The 27,548-nt window shown below is 39.4% G+C and overlaps 1 protein-coding gene across 4 annotated transcripts in view; it reads right to left on the bottom strand.

Annotated features, from left to right (window-relative positions):
- Positions 1 to 27,548, bottom strand: part of rgs3a (regulator of G protein signaling 3a) — a 220,316-nt gene that overhangs the window by 116,401 nt on the left and 76,367 nt on the right. For all 4 annotated transcript variants that reach the window (XM_088614600.1, XM_088614599.1, XM_088614602.1 and 1 more), the window contains 2 exons: positions 23,989 to 24,100; positions 9,470 to 9,513 (listed from right to left, as the gene is read on the bottom strand). In XM_088614600.1, coding sequence (XP_088470726.1) covers positions 9,470 to 9,513; positions 23,989 to 24,100 — 156 coding nt within the window. The remainder of the gene's footprint in view (positions 1 to 9,469; positions 9,514 to 23,988; positions 24,101 to 27,548) is intronic.

The following is a 27,548-nucleotide window of genomic DNA, read 5'->3' on the forward strand; positions in this document are numbered from 1 at the left end:
CCAGCAAATTCAGATTTACTGTAGTGTTTGAAAATAGGGTATTTAACTTATTACGCAAAATCTAGCAATGCTGCCACTGCAGAGCAGTTCATCCTGTCAGCATATAGGCCTTTGAATAAAGTGCTCTGATTTAACAACTCCTGCATTTCAGCCTCAGCAGTGAGTTACCATAAAACACCCTTCAATGCAACTTGGCAGAGATTACTGAACTGTCCTAGGCTTATAGACAGCTACCACAAACAGGATATTTTTGCTGAGAGAAGATGTGTGTCATTTAGCTCAATATAATCACCCAACTGCAAAGCAAAGCCTTATTTTACATTGTTGTGTTTGGTGCAATATGATCTGCAGTCACTTCTGCTATGTGGTGAGCACTTTCCCAATCTTCATACAATTTAAGTGCAAAACGACAAAAAGACTGTTTGTTGTCCTGGACAATCGGTGTCAGGAAACAACATTTTTCAATGCTCTTCTCTGTAATTGTCTTTTAAGACAAGTTACTCTATATGTTTTATTCCTTACACCATAGATCATCATAGATCTTCAAGAATCCCACATGATGCAAACACTGAGAAAGTATCTCCCCAGACATTTGAGCTCCTTTGTTCCAATCACTGACAAGCCAATGGTGTAAGGAAGTCTATTTTGACTCAGTGCAGGACTTAATCCCACTTTTCTTGTTTAGTCAATTTTGTTAATCTTCCATAACCTAAGGCTGCTCTCTAAGTTTAGGCTTCACATTTGTAAATGAATTAATTGATAGATAGATACTGTATACTGTAGGTACCCCTGCATTAGCACCGCTAAAGCAGAGGTCTTTAATATGTAGGAGAAAGCCGTTTGTACTGGTAGCGTGCAGGATATAAAAAGAGCACATTTTAGCTTAGCTTACTGTCATGGCATCAGTGTGAAAAATTCCATGAAGTTGAAATTTATCTAAAAAATAATACTATATACTGTAACTTCAAAACAATGCAGATTTCTGTTTTAGTTCACTAAAGTTCCAACTCATCATCACTTAATGCTGCCAGAGCCTTTCACCTGAAATCGTAGTCACCTAAGGAATACTGCTTTTATGGTAAATATCTGAAATAAATATATATGGATATCTGAAATAAGTTCAAACCTAAACATGTCAAAATGAATGAACACCATTCATGAGTGTTAAAGTGTTTACTAAACACTACCAGTGTATATAAATAAATGATCACATAAAAAAAAAACTGCCAAGGAAATTAAGCTACATAACATAAAATGTCTAAAACTATGTCATTAAGTCCCACTACTATCAAAGGACAACTAAACTAACAGTACAGTATGTTGGCATTGAAAGATAATTTGTATGATTTAATTTGTATAAAAACGTATGAGACTGCAAATTTCCAAAAAACGCACTTTGTTAATGTCATATCTGACAATTATTTATGTATACCACAGCGAGTCTGCTTGCATATATTTTAAAAGTAGTGTAATCCTCGTTACACTTGAAAATAGGACCAAGAAGATACAGCAAGATAATGTGTACTCTTTCCTAGTACAGTTGCGAATATCCCCACCTGTTTTACTGGAAACTGGGGTTTGATTCCCTGGAGAGCAGATGTGTCTTCTTTGTGGGAGTACATAACAAGCATAACAAGTAACCCAGCCATGCTTTCAAAGCTGATAACCTGATGTCTTTCAAGAAGTGGCTGGACAAGATCCAGAGTTCAATAAACTATAAGCAATTAAACATGCTGGATGTGATGAATGCCTCCTCTTGTTTGTAAACTGTCTTATGTTCTTATATAGCCAGAGAGCAGTAGGTAAAGAGAATAATGATTTTCATGATGTAATGATGTCTCTTCTTCTAGAGTCAACTTTAATTATTAAAGTCAACATTCTCTAGGAGGGATTCTAATATGAGTCTGGAAGCCAGTTAACATCATCTTCATTTAACGAACATTAATGAAAATGTGAAATTAGTACTAGAATTGAACTTCCGCAAATACACGGCTCATAACTGTGTGCAGATTAATCTTAAAAAATCATTAACCCGGGGCTTAATAATATATAATTATTTGCATTTAAATACAGTACTGTAGCTCTTGTCATCCACCAGGAACTATCCCCAGTAATAAGGATGAAAAAGGGAGAGAAAAAAAAACTTAACTGCACATCGATAAATTATGCGAAACACAGCCACTGCTGAAAGATTTTAATTTTAGGAATTATATTAGGATAGTGACATGTTTTAACATCTTCCAAATCTGTGTTTAAATGCAATTATTTAGTTAGAATGCATTAAGAAAGATTTTTTTCAGGAAAAAGCTTTACGCTTACTGAATAGTTCATTAGTGTAGATCAATGTTCCCTGGGTCTTTCTTTAACTTTTATTTGTATCCAGACAAAGAGCGTAATACAGCCATATAGCAATGGAGCTACTGATTTAAGATAAACAGTTTCTTGCATATACTGTATACAGGTATACTGTATGCCAGAAACCTGTAACTCAGAGAAACCATGCTCTTACTGTAGCAGTGTGGTCTTCTCTGTATTTCCTAGTCTCTCAGTTCTTTCTTTCACGATACTGTGACAGTAAAACAACTGAAAAGCTACCACTGTTGGTTCAAAATGCTGCACAGAGCTTAAAAGTTGATGCAACAAACACTTACAGTACATTGGTTTCCTTCTAAAGTGTCTATACAAAAGACAAAATGACGTTATCTCGCAACGCATGACAATTGCATTAATATTTGCATTGGAATCGTCTCAACTTAGGGCACCTATGATTAATTCCTTAAATCATTTCTTCCTAATTTTCTATAGAAATAGAGTCGCAAAAATGTTACTGTAATGCACACTGAGAGGAGCAACTCTTTTGATACAATTATAATAGCTAAGGAAACGTGCAGTATTGCGAGTGAGACTTGTGTTTTGAAATCTTCAATCCCTTCGAAGTGTAATTTCAATTATCTTTCACAAAGACTTTAAATTCCAAAAATTCAATATGCTGGAGGCATTTGAAGCTGTACTGTATCTTTTTTTTTTTTTTTACTTTTCTTCAAAACAGTAAATGAAACAGAATCAACACGACTTGAACAGAACACGACTCCAACAGCATCCTATGAGCAGAAACTCGGTTTAGTTATACAAAATCTAAATCATTTCTGAACGGTGACACTTACTGTACGAACAACCTTTGCAATTCTCTACTTTCACAAATGAGAAAGGTGCAAAAATACATGACAGAAAATATGTAAACATATTTGCAATGGGTTACATGACTGGTTTAATAAATAAACAAATAGCAAACAAATACCACAGTAAAACACATACTGTATATTGCCAACCATGTATCATAAATATGTAACACCCAATGTGCTCAAGCCTGTACAAGTTACTGCTAAAAAGGAAGACCGAAAAAAAAGTTTCCGTACTGCTCAACAACTGTCAAGGATAATTGCTACTTATTTAATTCATTAAGAGCTATTCTCAGCAAAAACAACATTCAGAAATAAAACAAGGTTATCAAGGTTATTTATTGTAAGACAGGTCTAGTACAGAGAAATAGCCATGACTACTCAACATGTACGGTACTATTCTCCTTCAAGACAAAACAACTTGCACGAGTTTACAGTATGTTTCTGAACACTGAAATCTGTCCCCAAACTGGAGCACACACTTTAACTCGTGCGCAGTAACGGGGTACAATGTTACCCCATAAGAAGGGCAAAACGAAAAAAAAAATTCAGAATGAGCAGAGTTGAGTCTTACCTTTGCAGCTCATCAGCAGTGGTCTAGACTGTAACTGAACACCTAGACACTCTGTACTGACGTGCAATTTGGTGTTTGCCATGAGTGGGCAAGACTCTGAGGTAATCCTCTTCAACCCCTGCCTACACCCTTCTTCAATTTTCCTGTGCCCACAAGGCTTTTCCAGACCTTCGGAAGCTCAGAATCTGTGACACCCTTTCAGTTTCTTGCTTATTGATATTACACCAAGTGTTATAAATATGCGAGTTAACAAAATGTGGGTAAAACAGCCGGAGTTCCAACATACACATCTGCTGTCTCCTCCCTAGTTGCCATGTGTCCCAGAAATGCTAACAAAAACACCGCACCCTGGAGAAAGACAGATTTCAGACCTATCCCACAGCAAATACCACAAAAATGCAATTAATATGCAGGGCAACTCAAGCATGAAGTACATAAGATTTCTAAATGACGTCAAGGCACTGATGTCTCAATCAGTATACAATAAAGGAAACCCAAAAAAGGAGTACAAAATGCATAAATACAACTGGGTTAAAAGTACTCTACTGCAGTAAAGATATATTATAATTCCCATTAAGTCGGAAATCTGTAATAATTTTTTTGGGGGAAAAAACTTAGTAGTGATTCAGACGTGCAGGTTGTTTTGATGAAAGGCTTGGATGCAGATAGCACATAAGCTTAAATGTGTTACATTATAATACCGTTTTTGTTTTAACAGAAAACTTAGCAGTGTAGCTTGGTGTAAAAAAAGACCCTTCCCAGCCATAGTGCAGACCTGAGTCATCCAGCAGTAAAAGCAGGGAGCACTTCACCAAGAACTGCAATCTGCTGCCCTTGCTTCACATTTTTACCCTGCTGCCCTGAGAGACACCTTTCCTGGAGACACCTAGCCAGTGGAGTAAAGACAAAATTGGAATATCGTTCAGTCTGTGCTGTGTGATTTATTTATGGATGTTCAGTGCTGCCTGAGTCATGATGAATTTTCCCTGATGATTCCTACAAGTAGACTCTGTATGCCACCTTCTGCAGTCCAATGACACCACAATATTTGTACAAGGGAACTACCTATTAAATGTTATACCAATGGGAAGAGGAAAGCTGAATTTAGCTGTGATTCATTCCTCTCTTATTTCTTCCTGAAGCTGCATTCCTCTCCCCCTGCCTACTATACCTCGATGTGCTTTCAGAAAGTGACTGGGAATAAAGTGGCTCTTTATGGGAAAGGAACACTAATGTTGCCTGTCACATCACTAACAGGAATTTAAGTCTCCCATGGTCCACTGGAAACGACACTGTGGAGATCCCAGGATGAATGTGTAATGGAGGTCGCAACTGCGCTGAGAAGTGATAGAAAACATACTGAAGAAGGCTATGGAAGAGATGAAGGTGGCCAATAATATTAGAAAGAATGTAGGGCAACTACAGCACACAAGAAGCCTGGAGCTTGGCTTGACTACACCGGGGTAACAGAGAACTGGTGTACCAGGATGAGCATGGAGAGTGCATGAGGTGGGAAGGCGTGTTGGCAAGACTTATGATCACCTTCATCATCAGGTCCACAATTCAATATTCATCCCCCATCACATAATTTAAACACCTAAATAGAGCAGAGCACTGTATGTCCATTATGTTCACCAAGACTGGAAGATGCAGGCAGACATTCGACAGCTCCTTCTATTCCCATCTGAGACTGGCACTCCTCTAGGAACTGCTGTTACCTTATGGTCCCGGTCAGCATGTTCTTGGTAAAGTTAACAGTGTGAAGGGGGATTATGAGAATGAGATGTGAAAACAAGAACCTCTAATATGCAGACTCAAGAGGCAAGGGAAGAACAGAGGTTGGACAGTTCAAGTAGAATATCCAGTGGAGGAGGGAATGGGGCACGATATGAGACTTGTCTTCTCCAAGACATTGGATTCAAAGATCAGGTGTTACTGCAAGTCAATACAATCTGTATCAGAAGCAACAGAACAAAAAAGCTAGTTACTCAGGCTGAGACAGGAGAAAACGTCTTGGAGGCCACAGAGTGAGCAGAAATGAGAAGATAGGAAAAGTGTAAAGGCTTACAGGAGCATACTGGTTTGAACTGGGTGGGGAGATGGAGGAGAGTGATGCTGTGAGTCGTGTCGCAGCCTTACTGAGCTATTTTGGGATAGTCTGCAAAATAGTGGTGAAAGGAGATGCCCACCTGATAACCCCTGTGAGATGTCATGTCCAGCCCTCACCAGGAGGACTGCCAAGATGATGCGCCAGGGTGGCTTGCCTAGAGACAGAATCATAGCCAAGGTGCGCTCTGAGGTCCACCAGGGAGACCACAAACACACTGAGCTCTGGAACCAGTACCATACTTCAGTCATCAATCCTTCCTGGGCCACAGGAAGGAGTATGAAAGACGGAAAGGCCGAGTACATTTAATTGAGAATCAACATCTCGCATGGTCTTAACTGTAATCTAATTTTGACTTTTAATAAGTTAATTATATTAGCATGAAAAGAATAAAGCCTGCTTTCAAATATTAAATCTTTTACTGCATAGCAAATTGAAGTTACGCGGGCACTAAACTCTCTAGAAAAGTACTTCTTTCCAGCCAAAAGGCTTGGTAGTTCAAATATCACTGACATTCGATAACAATCAAATTAATGCATGCAAGACTGGTAGTTGTGAAGTATCCAGGTTATATTCTTTGGCTCTAAATACAGAAGCCAACTTGTATCATACATTATTTCTATCAGTTCAAGGAGTATTCTCCTAAAAGCTTTGTGGCATTCTTGGACTGGGACATACAGTATAGAGAAGCTGCCTATCTAAACATTAAATTTGCAAACTTTTAGGAGTGCTTTAGAAATGTGAGCAATTATTATGAGCACGAAAAACTGCTCAGAGTTCCCATAGAGTATCTGTACTCATGATAAGACAAGTACTATCAGCATCTGCCTCAGGCCCTGCGAGATATAAGATGTAGTGTCAAAGTGTGTTTCGTGTGTCATAAAGCCAGCTTGCTGCGTTATGACATAAACAATATGACTCTGATAGTCACACTTAATATACACAGATTCAAATATTTATCTGGATGCTGTCTTCTGCTCATGCTTTTCTTGAGGAATCAATCAGGGAATGATCAAAAAAGTTGCTTGTTCTGATTCACTGTCCACAGTGAATCAGTGAGTGCTATTGAAATGATGTAGCCTAACTGCTTAGCCATGTCTTTCTTGTGCTGTGTTTGTGTCTGCTCCCCTCTTGAGCTTGGTGACAAGCTTTGCCAACACAGGTCAAGCAGCTCAAATGCAATGTGACAAAGCAAAGATCTGCATGTGTGAAGTTCTGTCCTCTCCAATCCTACAGGACAGCATAGTCGCTTTACAAATACAGGAGGTTAACTTCATGTTGAAAAGTAAAAAAGAAAGCAGAAAAAAAAAACATTTTTCTCCTAATAACTTTTAATTGTAGAATTAACCTCTTGTTCCTTTGCAGTTTGTATGCCGACACAGCTACCTGCTCATGGTTTCTATTATTACAGTTGGTATATCGGTGAAATTAGGAAACACAAGAAAGACAAAATACACTCTTAAGTTCAAAATTGCCACTTTTCCATGCTTTTACTGCCTGCCTTAATTGGATTATTTTCTATTAGAGGAGTCTTTTTACAAAGGCCAAGAGGGGTTAGTTTATTGACCCCTGGCCTTGACGTATTCACACAAGTCAGCAGTTAAAATGTAACTCAAACACAAACCACACCAGTGGGAGGAAAGAGAAAACATTGACTGTGAGTTGCATTTCTTATTATGGACTGGACTGGGCTGATTACATCGCTTTATAGTGTGGTAAAGTGACGCAACTGTCTGCAGCTTCCCACCCCACACTGAAGCAAATGTGTGTTTACTTGATTTCCGCGGAATCCTTAAGGATTCCAGTAGGATTAGTATCTCATTGCGGTTCCAGAGAGAGGCCCTGAATAGAATAGCCACTTTAGAGGTCTAAAGTTTCTTTAGAGTCTTTAAAACGTCTTTAGAGTTTGAGGGAAATGTTAGGAGACCTATAAAGAAAACCAAAGTGAAGATTTTGTTCTGTGAAAGTTAGGGGGTGTTCAATGTAGCAAATAGCAAAAATATTTTTCTCTCATAATTTTGACTTCTGTCACAGGATACATTTTATTTTTGTCCTCCTTATCCACTGTCCACAAAGAAACTGTGTAAAACTGTAAAATGATACAACTGTTCACTTGGAATACATCTGTTTATACAGTAGGGCTTTCTTTACCATCTGAAGCCTTTACCATCTGACCATTTAGGGAAGCTCTGAAACTCAAATGTTTTTCACGTTTTACATCAATGATTAAGATTCATCATATTGTCCTGCTGGTAATTGTGAAAAATGATAGAAATGACCACTTGCTGGCATCTTAAGTGCCCTCATTGAACTGAAATACACTCAACTGTTCATCAATTTCATTGCTCTACAATTATCCCTGATACTTGTTGGTTTCGGGTCGGTGTGAGCAAACACTGCCATCTGACAACACAAACGAGAGTGGGAAAAATTTCTGAACAGATATCAAATGCAATCTAGTTGCCTCTTCTCACAGTTCTCATAGCAGTTACATCAAAATCAATACATACTGCTCATTTAAAACAAATATATCTTCACACTTCTCACTGGTTAACTAAACAGCTGTATTGTTCCCTTTCTTACACCAGTATATTTGAAAACAAAATCAGTCTTTGGGGAAACAGGCAGCAGGCTGCATTTTCTTTTCTCTCTCATTAGTAGGGTCAACTAATAGCCATTTCTTTATAACTCTAAGACTAAGTATTAACATTTTCCAAAAGCTCATTTTAAAATCCTAGAAAATAATTTAACATAATTGCAGAAATCAAAATATTTCCACCTTAATGGCATCAGCGTCACATGAAATACAGAATTATACTTTTTAAATTGCACTACGTCCGATAATAGCTGAAATAAATAATTTCCCCAGTAGTAATAAATACACAAAGTGTATTCTTCTTCAGAATTAATTTCCGGGAATGAAAACTGCTTAAATGAAATAAATTAAGGCCAGTCTTACAGTTTTTAAGTAGCGGGATCAACAAAGAGAGATGGATGGAAAGCAAAGCCTTGGAGAGGTTTTTTTTGCAGTGCAATAGTCTTGTAAATAAACATGCGTGCTACTTTGGAGCGTTGGGCTTAAAGGTAAGGCTTGGCAGCTTTAAAACAAATCGCTTAAGTATTGTAGCATCTCTTATGACTTTCTTCAGTGCAAACATCAGCTGTTCAAAATATTTAACTCGCATTTTGAGCACTTTTATAGACACTGCGGCTCGTAAGTCTCTTTCAATTTGAAATAGTGTTGACTGCATATGGTCCTTTACATCTGAATCCTTTAATGTTGCGCCCATGGAATTTTGAGAGATTTCTGCCTAATCTTGACACGGAAGAGAACTGCAGTACAGTGTATTTAATTAGAATAAAGAAGAAGAGAGAATATACTTTTTTTTACAGTTCATATAATCAATATACTGTGTCAAAACTGCCAAGCTATTTTTATTTTAAAAGCTAGAGAAGCACAAAGACTAACAAAGTGCCTTCTTAATCACAGTCCATCACCATGAGCTGCTGGGGCAGGTACTGTAGATGGTGGGGGTTGTATATCCTGTAATGTGTCACATAGACATAACTCTTTCACACTGATCCAAATGGCAGCCCCTTTAAACTTACCTCGGTGATGTGAATGACGTAAAACTTCAAATCCTCAGAGGAATCTGCAGAGCAACGACAAAAGCAAAAGATGGCAAATTACATTTCGTGTCAAACGGAGAGCTAAAAATACCACCTCTGAGCACCAAATACAGAAACAGTGTGTCAGCCACGCTCCGCCATCAATCCTGTGCTACCTGCGTACATTTATCTGTTGAGCTGTTGTGAGCTCACAGCGTCTGTCCATTTACACTCCTGTGGAGAAACAATGGGCTGTCAGTGGAACAGAGGAGTGTTGAAGGCCGGGGAGAGAGGCTGGTGTTCTGTCAAGGCCAGTCTGCTCAGAAAAAGCCAGACCCGAATCACGTTTTATTAGAAGCAAAGACCTTTTACGTGTAAATAGAAATCCTCAAAAGAAAGAATGACCCCAAACAAATTTGTAAAGATCAAGAAACATACAGTAGTTTGCAACCATTAACTAATCCTTTTATTTGTAGAACTGACTTTGCGTTTATCTTTTTTGATTGGTCAACCATATCTGTTTAGTGAAAGTTGCCAGCAAGAATGCTAGACCTAGAATGCACTAAGGTACATCAAAATCCAAATGTCTTTTTTTAATTTGAATCACCAATGCTCCACCGTACCACTGAGAAACATTAAAACATGTATGCTGTTTGTTTAGCATTGAATTACACTAAATTCTACAAATGTAAAACAGAACAAAACAACACAGGCTCCTGCATAATAGCAGACTGCTATCTACAGTAAGTAAACACTATTTCAAGACACTAAGAAGTCAGGTATGAGCTTTTGCTTTCAGTCCCACTATTTTTTTTGGCTTAAGAGGTAAACAACAAGATGTTTTCTTTACCACACCTTGGCTGTTTGTCAATTCATAGAAGAAGGTCTGATAAGAACATCTCGGGAGCTGCTGGAACTAATTCAAAGGAACAATCGTTTAACCTGCTGCATTTACAATTGTTCACACAAAACTGGGAGCAAACCCTGCTCAGGAGCAAGACAGCTTTGAAAATCACCCTGCACATGACAAAGTGGTGCAAATTCTCTTGGGATATCCCAGTTAATTGCTTCTGCTTCTGCTACTACTATTACTGCTGGTACTACTTGCAATAATAATTTTACTTATACTGTACTAACAATAACAGAAAATGTTCTGCTATGTTAAATGTTACACAAAACATGCTCTAAACACAAAGTCTGATGACAATAATTTTAAAGAAGACATAGTTTAATTAAGTGCCTTCTTACTAATCCATTGCTAAACACACCACATCCTTTGCAGATTTTTTTTAAAACTGGAAAATTCAGTAGGTCCTGTCCTTTGACTTTACACTGGTTTCGTTTCATTTGCTATGAAACGGTAGTCCGCCCCCCACCCCTTAAAGACAGCAGACAGCCCAATAATAGAAATAATGCTGCTTTAGATAAGCCTGTTCTTTTCCCAGGACACCAGGCTACACACAGCTCTGGTGCGCCATTCTCTAGCAATGCAGCACAAAGTCTTAAAAGCAAAACTTTTTTCTTCCTTAGCAGGGTCTTCTTCCGCAGCCTGAGCTAACTAAACGAATAATCATTTCGCACTTGGCTACATTCCCCAAGCCTTTTTATTTAACCTTTAACAAACCCAAAATCCAAAGAGCTACACAATTCTTTTATGTTCTCATATAAGGAGAGAGTCACCACAAGTCAACACATCAATAAAAAACACTGAAACTCGCTGCTTTGTCAAACTTCCTTCTCGGGATGTGGAACAGAAAAGACAAAGAACGTGGGAGCCAGATACCAAATAGAAAGACAGTTTAATCTCTCAAAAAGAACTCTTGGAGACCACAGCTTCTTATTTCTACCCGCTACTGAGGGTCACTTAGAAGTGAGACCTCTAGGAGACTGTCCAATGTCTCTGCATCCTCCAGTCACGTTGACCAAAGCTACAGTAGTAACGTTTTCACGCCATTACACCTAATTGGACAAAGTGAAGCTCACAGCACTGCTGTTTAAACAAGGGAGAAGGTAAGAGAGGGAGAAGAAAGAAAGTTCCATTGGGAATTAAAGTGACTTATACTGCCCAGAAACAACCACCAAAGGGAATCAACATCTTTTACCAACTTTTCACACCACCCCACTACATTGCTGCAAAACGCTGACCTTCCTTTGTGCCCCACTTGCTCATGATAGGAGTGGTTTTGGTGCCTCTTTCCCCTGTGACACAGAGTCCGGCCCTTTAACCTTCACCCCCTGGCATCACCACCCGAGGAGGAGGGAGTTCTCCTTGGGTATCTTCCCGGTGTGGCATAAGAAGGCCCCTCTTCTACTAAACCAGGAGGTTTCTTGCTCTGTTCCAGTGACTTCACACGTAATTCAGTTGGGGTTCCTAACAATTTTCTCTCTTTTTCTTTGAGATGGTGGGGGAGTCACTTGTCCTCGCTTTCTTCTCATCACCCGCACTGCAGACCTGCTTACTAGATCAAGAGCCGCACAAACAATTATGGTTGACATGACAATAACAGGCAGCATGGTGGGGCAGTGGTTAGCACTGCAGCCTCGCGATGGTGGGACCCTGGGTTCAGCTCCAGACCTGGGTGCTATCGATGTGGAGTCTGTATGGTGTTTGTGTGGGTTGCCTCTGGGCACTCCAGTTTCCTCCCACAGCCCAAAGACGTGCTGATAGGTTAACTGGCTGCTGGGAAAACTGTCCCTGGTGTGAGCGTGAGTTTGTGTCTGTGTGCGCCCTGCGATTGACTGGTGTCTCGCCCAGGGCGTATCCTGCCTTTCGTCTGTTGCTTGCTAGGATAGACTGCTGTTCCCCTGTGACCCTGAATTGGATGAAGTGGTTAGAAAATGGATGGATGACAATAATAATATTAAAGTGTGTTTTCGGGATTGATTCATTACTTTTCATCTGCTTCTTGCTGAATGTTGCGTATTATAGTCTGCTACTTGTCCTTGGATTTCGCAGAAACATCTTTTACTGTATTTGTAACACATGAATCTCAGAAGACAAAGAGGCTGACAAACAAATGACGCAGAGCACTCTTCAGGCTTATTAACTCTCTGAACCTACGGGCAGGTGTTAAGATGTGTGCTTGTTTATGCCCAACAGGTACCCACAACTACAGCTGGCCTAAGACTATCACAACTTCCTGAATACAAGGTACGGTATTTTTAGAACTGGAAGCCTCATTAGGATGTGAGAGAGATCAGGAGCTAGTCAACATTTCTGGGAAAACTCAGAAGCAGAACTGCATGGATCTCTGGAGAAATAAATGCTGGATCACCATAACCTTGGTTCTTATATTCTTCTTATATTGACTCTCTTTATCTAGGTCATTATGATTGCTGTACACCCCTTTCAGCAATTTAAGTTACTGTGAGTTATTGCGATTCTGATATAGAACTCACCAGCCCATTAAAAATGCAATCTTTTAGTCACAGCAATTTTGTTTAACACAACATTACCGCATGAGGCCAATAGTTTTGTTTACTCCCTGTGGAATCTGATATAATTGAAGCTCCTTGCATCGATCAGCTGTGCTAAAAAGTGTAATACCATGAAACAATTTTTTGCATTACACAAAGTGCTGTCACATGGGATCATTTTGATGCACTGCCATTCAAATGTACTACTTGAGGCCTTGTTTGTTTCATATTATTCTGCCTTCCCCTAAGCTATAATCAATGTTCTTCAAATGGTCTACACACATTCAATAAAACATTTTCCCGGTTACACTGAAACAGGCTCAAATATTCTTGCCATGCAACAAATTTTTAAAGACGTTATTGCTCTGTTTATGATTTATTTATTCACAGGGTGCATTACTTGTTTCCTTTGATTTAAGAAATGCTTTCAGGTCCCTTTTCTAAACACTTGAAATAATTCTGGCACCTCTAGTAAATTCAGATTGGAGGGCATATTAACTAAAAGGATGTTGTGGCTGTGGTGCCAACAGTGTAATGACAGACTATGAATGAATCCCAGGCTCATATTAAACAAACGTAATTATGCAGACAGATTACTGTGTTTAAATGCTCGTCAGGCATCTCCCTGGAAGAAATGCAGGGTTATTTAAGCAATGCCAAGCTGAACAAGCCCATACTGAGATCAATACATCCAATTACTTCAATTTAGAGATTCGTTAACCTCCTTTGACTCTTCCAAAACAAAAGCAACATTACGGGCTTCTATGTAGCCTTTAATAAAGACACTGGAAAAAAAACACTTTAGTGGGAATGCTCCTGTTGTTTTCTGACAAAAGACATTCAAAATCACCACAGCATATCAACTATTCTCTGGTATTGAGATCCCGAAGTGAAAGGGACAAAAAGAACTCATGATGAAATGATGTCAGTGCCTTTTCTAGGAAGGCAGAGGATGTGTATCTGATGGAAACCTGCTGAAGGTGAGAGCTCGCACATGTGGACTTGACTGCAGTTAGGACCAGCCAGACAACTGAGGCCTGCGAATTAAACCACAGCTGAGTCTGAGCTCAGTTCAGTCAGTGATGATGTTACAGCAGCTGTTCTGATTCCCTGTGCAGCACAATGTTAGCTCAGAGTAAGTAGACCTTCCCGCTTTTCAGAGTACTGAGAAGGCAGCTTGTGACGAATCCTAGAAGTCAGGACACAACTAGCGGTGTTTGTGAATGAACTCCTCAGAAGTGCACCCCAGAAGGGGGGCTGCTTCTTCAACACTAGTTCATTTTCCAAACTAGGAGGAGAAAAAATTGTCTGAAATCACTCCCTGGTCGCAATCTTCAAATTGAGGCTGTTGCTTGGGAATACTCTCCACATCCTCCAAAACCTACTAGATTCTGCTCTGAAACCAAATTCCTTTCATCGCAAGTAGTCTCCAGGGTAGATAACAACAAGCCGACACATATAAAACACAACTGGTCTTGGAGGCAAGGCTGTCTCTGAGACACAAACGATTAAGAAAGGCGAGCCCTGTGCCCTCTAGACCCTCATGTGACAAGAGCAGCTGTAGGCTCACCCCTGTCTTTTCAATTTTCAGACAACTGATTGCAAACAAAAGCTAAAAACAATGCTGGCAGAAAATCAAGTAATGTGTTTGGTTTCATCGAACATTTCTCTTCCAGCTATTTTAAGTACTCAATATTATTGAGTCAATGTTATGAGAAAAACATGCCGGTAGAATCAAGTTTAGGTTCTCATCATTTCACATTAATAGCTTAGATCATGCTGCATGAAGGTGGTATCTGAGAGCGCATCTTTCTTTTTTAAATGCAAAACAATTTTCATTTTTGACTGAAATTCGGAGACTCGCATCACGAGTCTTTGATCCTTGTCAACAGTCTCCACACAGTCACCTGGCAAGAAGAGTTATTAAAGGTTACATATGGCAATAAAGTTCAAGTTCAAGTTCAAGTAAAACTCCAAGAGGCATAAGATAATCTGATATCAGTAGACTTCAATTAATAAGGAAATGAGGGAGACTTGCACATTTCTTAAGTCTAATAACTAAAATAAAAAATAAAAACCTTTTTTACCGATTTAATATCCTTTCGCCTCAAAAGACGTGACAAGGAAAAGAAGTTGAAGTATTACTGTATTACTACAGTGACTCCAACAGACAAGACGGGAGTACTGCCATGTCTGACACTTCTGTTTTGGCACGAAGGAAGAACAAGAAAACATGAAAAAAGAAAGCAAAGAAAAAAGCGGCAGACAAGAGAACCCTCAAATATGGAACGAGCCATATGAAGCCATTTATCAAGTCAGTCTCGTTAGGTTAAGCTCCGATTTGAGGAAGCGTTTCCACAGACCGGCTGCTGTGAATCACCTGCATTCTGCCGCTTCAGAATCAAATCCTCTCTCGGATAAACAGGAGACAGAAGCCATATCAAATCCTTTTAGCTTCACTGCTTCTTGGAGCAATGGGAAGATGGCAGAAAAGGATGTGAATGGCAATGACCATTCTTCCCTATAAATTTGCCTTGAAAGGTAAAACAGAAAGGCTACTGAATGAGAGTGACTGGCAGCATTTGCCCAGAGGAAGGACTCCCTCAGACCTGTATCTAGAAGGCTGTGGGAATAGAGGTAAGCCAAGGTCCACAAAGATGACATGGGAAACTTTGTGGACAGGGCTATATTCTGTCCCTCTTTGTCAGTTCAGTATTGCTAGCTAACTCTGTAAATAATTATCCTTAAAAGGGTTAAATATACTGTAGGTTGTTTGTTTTTGCACCTCTCTTCCAATAGTGGGATAAGGATGAGAAGAAAAGCAAAGCACACCTATAAAATGGTGAACAAATCCAAGTGTTGTTTTAACTATTAGATAGTGCTGAATGCATCTTACAGCAAAACAAATTCCAAATCCCTCAATTGGTAAATGTTCAAATTTAATCTACGATTATGAAAGAGAACATACAAAGGTAGAGGTAACAAGGAGTTCTGGTCCTAATTTTCCATAAGAACAGAGACTTATCTAAATGCAGTGCATGCCAAACACATACTCTCAGACTAGAAACAATCCCCAAATGTCAGAACTGCATATCACAAAAAGGTGATTTGTTTCAGCCCAACAGGATCTTCCTCAGGCAACAAAGAAACGGATAAAATAGTCCTATAAATTGATTAAGTTCCTGTTTTGTGATTGCTTAATGTACTTTATATGGACTCTTAGGGGACAATGGGTAACTGCTTTCATTGTATTGCTAGTAAGTACCTGGAAACTGGAAAAGATTAATGCCGAGAGTGCTTCAACTGGAGGTCAAGAGTTTGCCAGATGTGAAGAGATATTTCACTGATAGTTAAGATAATATGATAATATTTTATCTCAGGCACATTTGTTTCCTCGCTTGAAAAAACGTAAGCTCACCCTTGGCCAGATAAAAGTAAATTTAATTCAAAATTATTTAAAAACTTATACTTAAATATAACAGGGTTACAGGTTTAAGGAAAGGTAAATTATAAGACAACACTTGAAAAATAAACAGTCTCCACATTATCATTACAAGCTTCTTAAATACATTTTATTCAGAATTTAACAGCAAATCTCTCTTGTCATGAGATCAGCCCTCTAAATAAGAATATGCACTTTCCCTCATTGACCAGCGGGTGCCACTCAAGAGGTTTACGGAATCCCCACCTCTGAAAACATCTGCAGTAAAGAGTCAGAAACGGAAGACATCCAGAATCCCAGCAAATGTGCCAATTACTGTAAGTGTGGACATGTTGTTTTCTGGCTGTGCATAGCCGCAATATTACACTCCTAAAACAGAACGGAGAGAACTGGAAAGACTGTGAAAAATGGGACTTGTTAAAGGTCAGAATCAATACATAATGCAATATGTAAGAAGAGGAAATAGGCCAAACACGCCTACTTTAATAACAATAAATGACCATCTTGCTGCCGTTCTGCTATTCTAGCGTGTCCTAGACATCCATGGGTACTTCATAAATCAGACAGCAGTTCAGCTTCACCTTCTCCAAACCCTGAAAAAATGGTGCCACAGTTCCTGGTAAAAGCTTCGGGCAAAATGCACCTACAGTATGCCCGCCTACCTTTACCAGCATTACCAAAATCCCACCGGAGAGCACTAGCAAAGCTTCCAGTCTCTTTACTTTCCACCTCTACAGCGATGGGGTGGCAAAACGGTTCTTTTATCTCATTGCCTCAGCGGCTACTTCGTTGTTTCACAGTTGACCATTTGCTTTTGCTCCCAAACAACCTCTCAGGGTTTCCACACTAACTGTTTGTGTGTTGAGGCGGGGGGAGGGGGCGGGGGGCAGGAGGGGGCAAGTCTGTGCCAGAGATACTTTGATGATACACAGAACAATCCAGGGTGCTGCCTGCTGGCTACAGGTCACAACAATGCGGTCTGACAAAAGGCCGCACCCTAGCCTCCCAAATACACTCGCTCTCTTTCCGGCGCCTCACCGCACTCGCAAACAATAACAGGTGGGGTCTCCGCCGGGACTCGCTTCCTGGCTCGGGCTGGGGCCTCACAGGGATGCACAGACCAGGCCGGGCCACGCGTGGGAAAAAGAGCAGATCCACTCCTGATGCGGTCAGGAGCGACACAAGCAACAAGGCGGCTCGGGTGAAGTGGTGACCTCTGGCCCAATTTGATCTGGAATGTTAGTGGCCGCTGAGGAGTTACTTTTTGATTCTACACTCTGGTGTTCTGGGGTGCAACACAGTTTTAATCTTCGTAAGATGAATGGTTCAAAACAAACTCCACACAGGCTTTCTGGACGTTTGTCTTAACAGCCCTGTCTGAGAAGTAACCACAGTAAACATGAACCTGAAACTTCCTGATTTACAGTAACTATTTCACGCACATTGTCTAGGCACTGCCTTTATTGCACAGCAGTAACAGGTATTAACCACAGCTGTGAGTTAAATCATTAGAGCTTGTTATTTAACACCTGAGCAGATGAGGTTCACTGTTTTATAAAATTACCAGTTTTCTCGGTGCCTTGCAAAAGTACTCAGACCCCTTAACAGTTTAGATATGTTGTTGATTTAAGCCTTCACTAATTAGAAATGAATACTGGATATATATATATACAAACTACTCCTAACAGTCAAAGCTAAAAACAAAAAGGAAAAAAATGCACAGTAGGTGCATTGCTCTAACAAGACACACAATGAAATGAATCTCGGTGAGTTTCCTTGGTTCGCTGTAAGCAAAGACTCAAGGATGAAGACTAATGAGCTTTCAGAGCAAGTCAGGGATAAACTGAAAAGGGCAGATCAGAAGAAGTCTGTGAAGATCCTTATGAGCAACTAAATCATCAAGAAATATAAAATCCACACACTGCCTTGATCAGGTTAACCCCCAAACTGAGCAGGAGGAGAAATGTGTGAGGCAATTAACAATTTGAAAAGAGTTATACAGTTAAATGGCTGAGATGGGAGAATTTCCTCTCAAACTCATTTTACTACACTTCTGAGGACAAAAAGGTGTAGACACTGCAACTTCAACTTCCTTGACTTCTTTCAACGGCTGATACTCTATGTGGACATTGGGAAACTGACAGTAACAAGACAATTCCTCTTCTAAAGCTCCTCTGGCAATAACTACATAGCATGACATTTTTCAGATTTCTTCCTTAAAATTATTTAAATTTTTTTTAGAACAACCTAAGATGCAATACAAGATTTGTAATGAATTTTCAGGTCCCATTGACTGGAATTCAATTCTAATGATCCAATGTCTTCTCCAGAGGTCTAAAAATATCCTTTTGCTATTAACAAGTGCATGCGGTGGTAACAGTTCATTTCTAAATCGATGCAGGTGAATCACAGGTTAAAAATTAATGGTGGAAACCTTATTCAATCATGCAGATAACAGATCTTCCAAAATGCCACGAATCCCTCATGTCCACATCAAGTCTGGCTGAAAGTGCCATTAATCTGTCTCGACATCAATTGTCAATAACAGGCAGCCCCTGGACCGGAGCATAAGTTTCACTGCAGACATGCATCACAATGATGGGGATTAAACAGCTTCTCCAACATTTGGCATCACCTCTAGGGCTGTAAATCAGATCAGCCCCTGCGAGTGGCCCAAGGGAGCTTTGATCTCAAGAGCCGAGCAATCGCCTCATCTGAATCCCGACTCCAGCATCTTTCCTTTAGGGTTTTTTTTTTAGAAAAAAAAAAACAATGTGAGGCCGCATTTCCTTCCCCTTCTTCCCTCCTGGAAAGGTGAAGCAATGGGACAACATCACGCCTAGTGAAAGGGAAGGACAGGCACTGCTAATGCAAATGTCACCACTCTCTCTGTGGGTTTACAAACCAGGTAAAGCAATTTTCTCCCATGTGGTGTCAAGGTTACAGCTGAACGCTGAGCTCTCTTGTGCCAGGTTCACTCACTCCCACTATCCATTATTCGGCTAAACCTTGTTTAGCTTGAGGCCTGAAAGAGACCCATTATTTGTGCTGCATGGCTCAGAATCTGGCATATGAGCTGCAGATATTGCTCAAACAGACACTGCAAACCACAGGCTCAGAGTGGAGCTGCGATCGCCATCTCCCTCACCCCCCGATGAACATTCTGAAAGAGGCTGGTTATTTTCACTAAACAGGAAACTCTGCTTTCACAAATACACCAGCGATTCAGAGCTTCGAATCTCCATGTCGTCCTTTACAAAGCAAAAAACAAACTCGACTCCGTCGCTGAACTTCACATCCAATATCTCCGATCATTCGTTCTGGCTAACATATTTATAAACCTGCTTTGAATCCGATGCATACCTCATTGATTTCAGCAGCAAGCCTGTCATGTCTGATAACTGTGACACTGATGGATTGCAAAGGGCTGGTCAATTTATACCAAGACAGCTACCTTTAATGAATTGCAAGCTCTCTGCACTCATGTAACCATATCGATTTGGGGCTTATAAAAATAGATTGTGTTTTTTTTTACTTCCTCAACTTGAGGTCTTCACATCTACATTACAGCACTTTTGAACAGGAATTTCAGAGTGATTTCCTTGAAAAAAACAAGCACAAAGCACAGGGCTGACCTTTTCATAGTTCATGATAATGCACTTGCACCTGCTTTTTTACATACTACACCTAAGTTGAAAAGATATGATTCAATTCCTTATGCTCACATCACTGTGTAAACATAGCAGAAAAGGAGCTAACCCTACCTCTTTATTTTAGTTTGAGAAATGTAAACTTAATTTAAACAAAAGTACAGAAGTAAGTAAAAACAAGTACTCATTTACTCCTGCTAAAACAGTTAAAAGTACACGTTATTATTTTGGAAGAAATTTACAAGTCTAAACCGGATAAAGCAATAAACATGAATGGATGGGACTAAGTTATTTAAATCACTAAAATTTAAACTCCAATCAAGTCATCAAGAATCTAAAGAAAACTCAAATAAATTTTGTGTGAGTGACTCTCAGTGAACTAGGATGCTGCATTGATATCAAGTGAATACACTGTCAGGTTCTTCCTATTTTTTGTTCAAGATAAATATATTTTTAAAAAGTTTGCTTTATTAGCACTAACAGAAAGTGAAATTTGTCAGAATTTGACATGAAGAATTCCTCTCTACCTGCCAGGTGAATTGTATTTCGAAAAAAGATGCTGATCATTCAATTACGAAAGTTGTTTCTTCATTTTAAGTGCCAGTTCATTGCTCAATCCCTTGGCTGATATTCCAAGTGTTTCAGGAACAGGTTTAAGTATTTGCATATAAAATAAACTGAAGTCTCCTCTCCAAGTTCACTGTAGCATGTTATTAAGTGTAAAAGAAATTCTTATTTGACAGAATTGGATTGCTAAGCTAGGCATTGCATCACGAACTGGCTGATGTAAAATGAAAATTGTTAGGTAGTTAAAATCAGAATGAATTATCCATAATGTTCAAACAGAAAAGGTTTTTTTCATTGTGCTGAAGCAAAAGAATAACAAATGATAAGAGTATCAATAATAAAATGGAAGTTTTAGGCAATAAAATGGGAAATGGCTAATACTGTAAATACTCAGGTGTCTATCATGGAAGAAATTGGGGTCAGAGTGCAGAGTGCAGGGTCAGCCATTTATACAGCGCCCCTGGAGCAGTTGGGGTTAAGGGCCTTGCTCAGAGGCCCAACAGAGTAGGATTCCTTTGCCGGCCACGGGATACGAACCAGCAACCTTCCAGCCACAGACGCAGAACCTTAGCTACAGAGCCACTGCACCGCAAGTTAACAACATGCTTCAGGTTGAACAAGGACAGTTTATATTAAGTAGCATTAGCATAAAAAGGCAGAAATGTTAAGGGTACTAGAAGCACTTAAGTTAAATCTAATCTCCAGGAGACGATGCTATTCTACCATTAACACTAAAGGAAATGAGATGTGATTCATAAACCGTTAACCAAATACTTCCATCAGTCACTCAAAACAAAGGCAATGTTCTGATGGCAAACTTGCTAAAGTAGTACTCATCCATAAAAAGGGTGACAAAATCATACCGCACAATTAAAGAATAGCAATAAGTCTTTGGAAAAACCTTGGAAATGAGGTGACAAAAAATTACAAAATATCGCAAGCTGAATTTTAGGTCAACAGATTCCCTGTTGATGGAGTAGAGTAACTGTGTGAGAGAGTAGATTTAGACAAAACGAGACTTGTGGTGAAACGTTTGTCTTTGTTTTCAATGAGCCCTCTTGACATGGGTCCCCAGGTAACAGCTTTAAAACCCCTGTTTTAAAACAGTTACCATACTGTTTTTACATCAGTCTCTGGGTTTTGGATGAAAGCTAACAAGATCTTTTATTAACATCACCATGTCTCACACAGGTTTTCCATACTTGTAATGCATCTTCAATTTCATATTCTTGGGTATAAAATTCAACTAAATCTCTTAAGATTTTCCCTTTTGAACTGGCATGTGGCATATATCACAAGATGAATTGGAGGAGGAGCTGTAGAAAAGATAACCCTAAGGATGATTTTCCATTTTCTATCTACAAGAAATGAGATAGACATGTTTAAATAAAACAACCCTTACTATTTTATTAAATTCAGAAGACTCAATTAAGTTGTCCAACATGGTGATGCTTGCAGGTTTAATCAGTTTATACTGTAGGTTTTCTATTTTCATATGTGAGAGCCCTGCTGAAAAAGGGTTTGGTTGCTCTTTAATAACGTCTAACGTTCCTGTAAACTCAATACTGAAATATGACGGTGACAGCTATCTCAGACTGTGTAAGACACTTGGTATAATTTCGCAATTAAGTCTACATATTCCAAAGCAGAGCAGAGATAAGATGCAGTCAGGCATAAAGATATAATGCAAATAACTACAGTGCAGAAACAAAAACACTGCTTTCCAGTATTACTCTAGCTGATTATGAGATGAGGGATCATTTTGTAATTACAGCAGAATCAAAATAAAAATAGAAGCAAAATACCAATGCTGGATGAAATCTGAATATATAAATCAAGTGATTCAATGATTCAAATCATTAGAAAATCTAATCTAAAACACTTGGTTCCAGTCCTGTTAGACACAAAATTACACCAACACATAAAAAGCAGATGCCAAACTACACTGGAGTTCCAGCAGTCAAGAATGTTTAATGTCATGATGCCAGCTCATAATCCTTCCCCTCGATACTGAGAATGATGAAGATAGAGTATGCAAATGACTTTCTTGATCAGAATGAAGCAACCACATTTGTTTAACGTCCACAAGATTCAGAAATCGCGCTTGGTTTTTAGAGATCAATATTCAACTACAGAAAGTAAACCATACTGTAGCGCTCCTGGGTTCACGTGGGTATGCGCCCTCGCCGCTGCCGCCTCAGATCGGCCCCCCACCGCTGGGGGCTCAAACCTGGGCCTCCGGCGTCACTCAACAGGGAACCAGCCAGCTGAGCTGAAGGGAGATCTCCCATCAGCCTGACAGCTGCGGTCTCTGCTATTCACAGGGAAGGGCGGTGACGTCAACGCGCTGGTAAGCCGGCTCGCACAACCTGTAATGTCGCCCATATCTGTTACAATATTAAAGAAATCAGTAGAATTGTATCATCCTGCTGTCATCAATTCACTGCACACTAACATATGCCAACTCAAAATCTAGGCACCAAGGAAGTTGATTTTGACTTGTGTCATTGACAATAATGGCTGAGGAGATCCTTAGAGAGTGCTATGGCAAAAAAAACAAAACAACCTTAAGATCTCTTTTCTTAGGGACATTAGCTTTGACCGATGGGAGAAACCTGAAATTTAGTTCCCTGGAAATCTGAGCCAATTTCCGTTCGATTCAATTCATTGGCATTATATGTCTTGACAGAAACACAGTAGAATCGCTGTGAAACATACGGAATCACACAACAATCCTATGAGTCAGGAAGCTGTACCTGTACTCCTTCCCCTAGACCACCATTTTCAAAGCAATGTCTGAATACCCTGAACAGGGGACACTGTGCAGTAGAAGACATCCATTGAATGTGGCTGAATGCATAATCTGGCCTCCCTGAAGTTCCCTTTAATTCAGATAGCGAAGCAATTTCTCAACAGCTGCCGTCTGATCTCCCGTCTGCTGGGATTGCTGCACTTCAGTGGCTAATAAAGATAAAGAATCCCTTTCTATATTTAAAGTACTCTGAGATCCTTTAGGATAAACAGGCCTACGTAAATACAATTAATTATACTCGTAATCAACACAGACTCTTTGATCGATCTGGGATTGAAAAGACATGCACTAGCAAACAGAAGCTCTGCCAGATGTTTATCAAAGCATAGCAGGAAATGAATTAGATCATGAGCTGGGTGTGTAACTGAAATGTCTGAAATAAGCCTCGATCACACCACATCAATGCTGCAGTCTTTAAGGCCAGAGGTGGTTTTCCTGAGAGAGATATAGATGCACGTGTCACTTATTTGTTAGCAATGAAAGCGAAGAACACCAAGACGGGTTGTAATTCAACCATGAACAGCAAAAACCATGCTGGCTTCTGACAGAACAGAGATCTGTACAGATCAGAAAACACTCTCAAGTATTTTATATGAAAGTAACTTGCTTGAGCCGGAATGGTCTCACTCACCTTCCTGCAAGCGGAGGTGATGAAGGAAAAGAGGGTTCTGGAGAACGTTGCATCGTCCCGGCTCGTCTTCTCTCGTCAGCAGCATCAGATCCGTGTAGATAAAGACAGTCACCTACGGGAAAAGAGTACCAGACATCACTTAAAGACAAGAAGCCCTTCTCAGAGTGAAGCACTAATGAGGTTTCACAGAGGCAGAGACTCACACGGGGCAGTGATCACTGAGCATTGGCAATGACAAAGCAATGATATCATAAACCCCAGCTTACTGCTCCCAGTTCGCACAGAGGTTGCATATTTGAAAAATACCATAAAATTTGAACTCCAAAATATGAAAAAGTAAAACAAACGTATCCGAGCAAGGCAGGGGACATTAAGTAAATACGGTTATTTTGTGCACTTTTTTGGAGAATAAGTTATGTGATTTGTGAAGTGTTACTGGATGTTCAAGCCTGGATTGATTATGTGACTAGACTGTGCAAAAGAACCCTGCTATTGTTGATTTACAGTATATACAGACATTTTTAAGAATTTCAAAAAATCAAAGGCATTTTGAGCAACTCCTTCTTTGGAAACACATATCTTTATATACTTCATAGAGTACGTCGACTGCACTCAAGAAAGGTTTGAAAAAAACAGAAACATTTTTCAATGTTGGAAAGCTTTTTCGTAATCAACATTACAACTTAAAAAGACGAAGTTTAAAAAGGCAAAGATGTTCAACATTTTAAAGCATCAGGCCAGACAGATTCAAATTTGCATGCCTTCTTTCTGCTTGGTTGAACCTTTGCAGGAGTGTGTGTTTTTCGTGGGCAGAATTATAAAAGTTAAAACCATGATTTAAAAAAACATAAAGCTGGACTGCATGCTAACACTACAAAGTGAATAATGCGAGAACATTAGTAGGATTGCATAAAGTATTCTACCTGCATCACCCATAGAATCTTTAAGACCTTTTGGAGAGGAAATGTGGCGTGTGAGTTTTCAAAAGCTGGGCAGGGTACAGTAGCTCCCCACATGCTTCCTTCCTGGGTTTCAGGATTCATGTAGCTGTATTTACGATCACCTCTGTGTCACCAGACCATTCAACAATGCAGAAACGACAGTGCTCTGCCGTGAAGTCTGTATTACATAACCGCTTAACCGGCAGAATTCAGGATACCAGAGCGTGCGTCCCTTGTGAATTAAGCAATTCTCAGAATACTGACACAGTGCTTTACTATTAATTATAAAAAGAAGACTAAGTCTACAAGAGACAACGGGGAGATATGAGAAGCAAATTCTGAGCAGACAGCTGCTTAACTTTATCCACAACAAACTAAAGAACAAGGCTTTAACATTCATTAATTGACATTTGCAATGAATGCATCAAGATAGTTGTTAAACACTGTCAAAAGAATCTCTGATTGTACTGAATTTATTTTGGTTGGGATTAATATTAACCAAAATAAAAGGTCCATGTTATTATTTATTAACGGCACCATTTCAGGATGTAGAAGAAAACATACCATCTGCGTTTCCAGACAATTTGTCATATAAATGACGCCAAACACTTATTAAAAATCCAGGCAGCTCTGAATTGCTTTTTGAATGACAAGAAGGATGAGATTTCACTCTGTTAGTTCTGGGAGGTTGACAAGAACAATAGCTGAAGCCAATTTCAGTGAAAATCCAACCTCCACAATGCCCATACAGTACACTATTCAGAAGGCATGGATATGTAATAAAATGCAAAAAAGAGTATTAAATTCCTGAACTGTGTTGAGATACTCTTCAGGGATGAAAGGTTACAAGTGTTTTGGAAGACATACAGACACAAACAAATGCATGGTGTTCGTACTGTAGGTCTGTGTACTGCTCAATTAATAATTAGAAAGTTTAAGCAATGAAAATAGTAAAGTTCCTGCTGTTCTGTGTGTTTGGGGGGCATATTAATGACTACATAATCACAAAAAAATTAACTTTCAGTTTTTCCTATTTCTTAATGCATCCCACATCACTTCAGTAAAAATCCAAAATCATCATTTTTAACTCGGCTGTACTGAAAACTACATTTTGAGCAGCCGAATTGCAGCAGTCTGTCTAGATCAGTGAATCAAAACATTCATGGGGGACTGTCTCTGCTAGTTCGCATTCAGACCTTTCTGTACTTGGTTTCCTACAAAAGGGAAAAGAAGGTAAAACTGAGAGTAGTGAAATATATTCTTTAGGTAATCATTAAATCACTAATTCTTTAGATATGTTTGCTAATGATATTTAGAAATATGCTTTATAAATTCCACATAGTCAGAAATTATTACAGTGTCACAGTTCTCCCCTCTGGAGGAAGATCTATTTTCAGAAAAGGCCAACTACTACATGCTGATCTGTATTTCATAAACAAAGAGACACACATCAAGGCAGACCCAGGGATATGAAACAACACACCATCAATTTGTAGTCACAGCTTCTCTGAGAGGATTAATTAAAACAGAAAACAGGAACTTAAATAGGCTTCTATTGCTCAAATGGTTGCACAGGTCAACTGTAACACCAAAGGAGCTTGTAAATAAGGTTTGTGGAGGTCTGATCATCAAATGGCAAGGGGACTGCACAAACACTCCTGTGCAAGTGCAGATGAAGATCATCAAGAGTGCAGCCTCACCACATCTCTGCACCTACAGTATGTATCAGAAGTTGCAAAGGAAGCCTCAACAATAGAGCAATACTACGGTGATGGTGGTGACAAATACACAGTTTCTAAATATAATCCTGTGTGTGTTGATATTAAACTTCCCATAAACACAGTGTATCTATCTTGTTTGAAATGATCTGACTTTCCAAATCCTTTGTACTACAGTATCTACAGAGTAGACACAGTTACTGTATATATTTTTAAGTAGCAGATTCATCATACCACAAAAGTATTTGTGGACTATACTTAACACAGATCGCTACGCTATGGATACAGACACTGCTGCACTTGTGTCTTTTCTGTGTTTGCTGACATGGGGTGTGGAATTACTTTTTTTAAATAGGAATCCCCAATTATTTCCCCAATAATCCCCAATTATTCCCCGATTATTAATCCCCTATTTCCCCACTTAGGAATTGGTAGTTGTGACATGCATGAGAGCATAGAGGAGGGGTTGCACCCTTCCTTCCATACCATACCACTTGCCAGAGCTGTTTGCCTGTCTCCAGGCTCCACAGGACTTTCCAGCAGATTTAGCATTAGCAAGAGGAATGATACAGCTCCCACTGACAGCACTGAAAGCTGGGACAGGGCTGTTATCCAGAAAGGCAACAACTCCCTGACCAACTCAACCTATTTCAACACCAACACAGTATTTGACCAATCATAACAGGTAATGTCTGGGATATAGAGATCCATCTACTGTATGGCCTAAATAAGGGCCTGTACAGACCGAGTTTACTAATGCTCTCTTTACCGATGTCTCTTTTTAAGGTTTAAGTAAATGCACTAGTATACTATTTTTGATAACAACTGACACCTAAAATATATATTGGTTTATCTTGTCTATGTAAACTTATTTGAAATCTAAAGCATAGATGGTACTGCT

The sequence above is a fragment of the Lepisosteus platostomus genome, chromosome 21 (assembly GCF_059453375.1).
Source record: "Lepisosteus platostomus isolate fLepPlt1 chromosome 21, fLepPlt1.hap1, whole genome shotgun sequence".
NCBI classification, from domain to species: domain Eukaryota; kingdom Metazoa; phylum Chordata; class Actinopteri; order Semionotiformes; family Lepisosteidae; genus Lepisosteus; species Lepisosteus platostomus.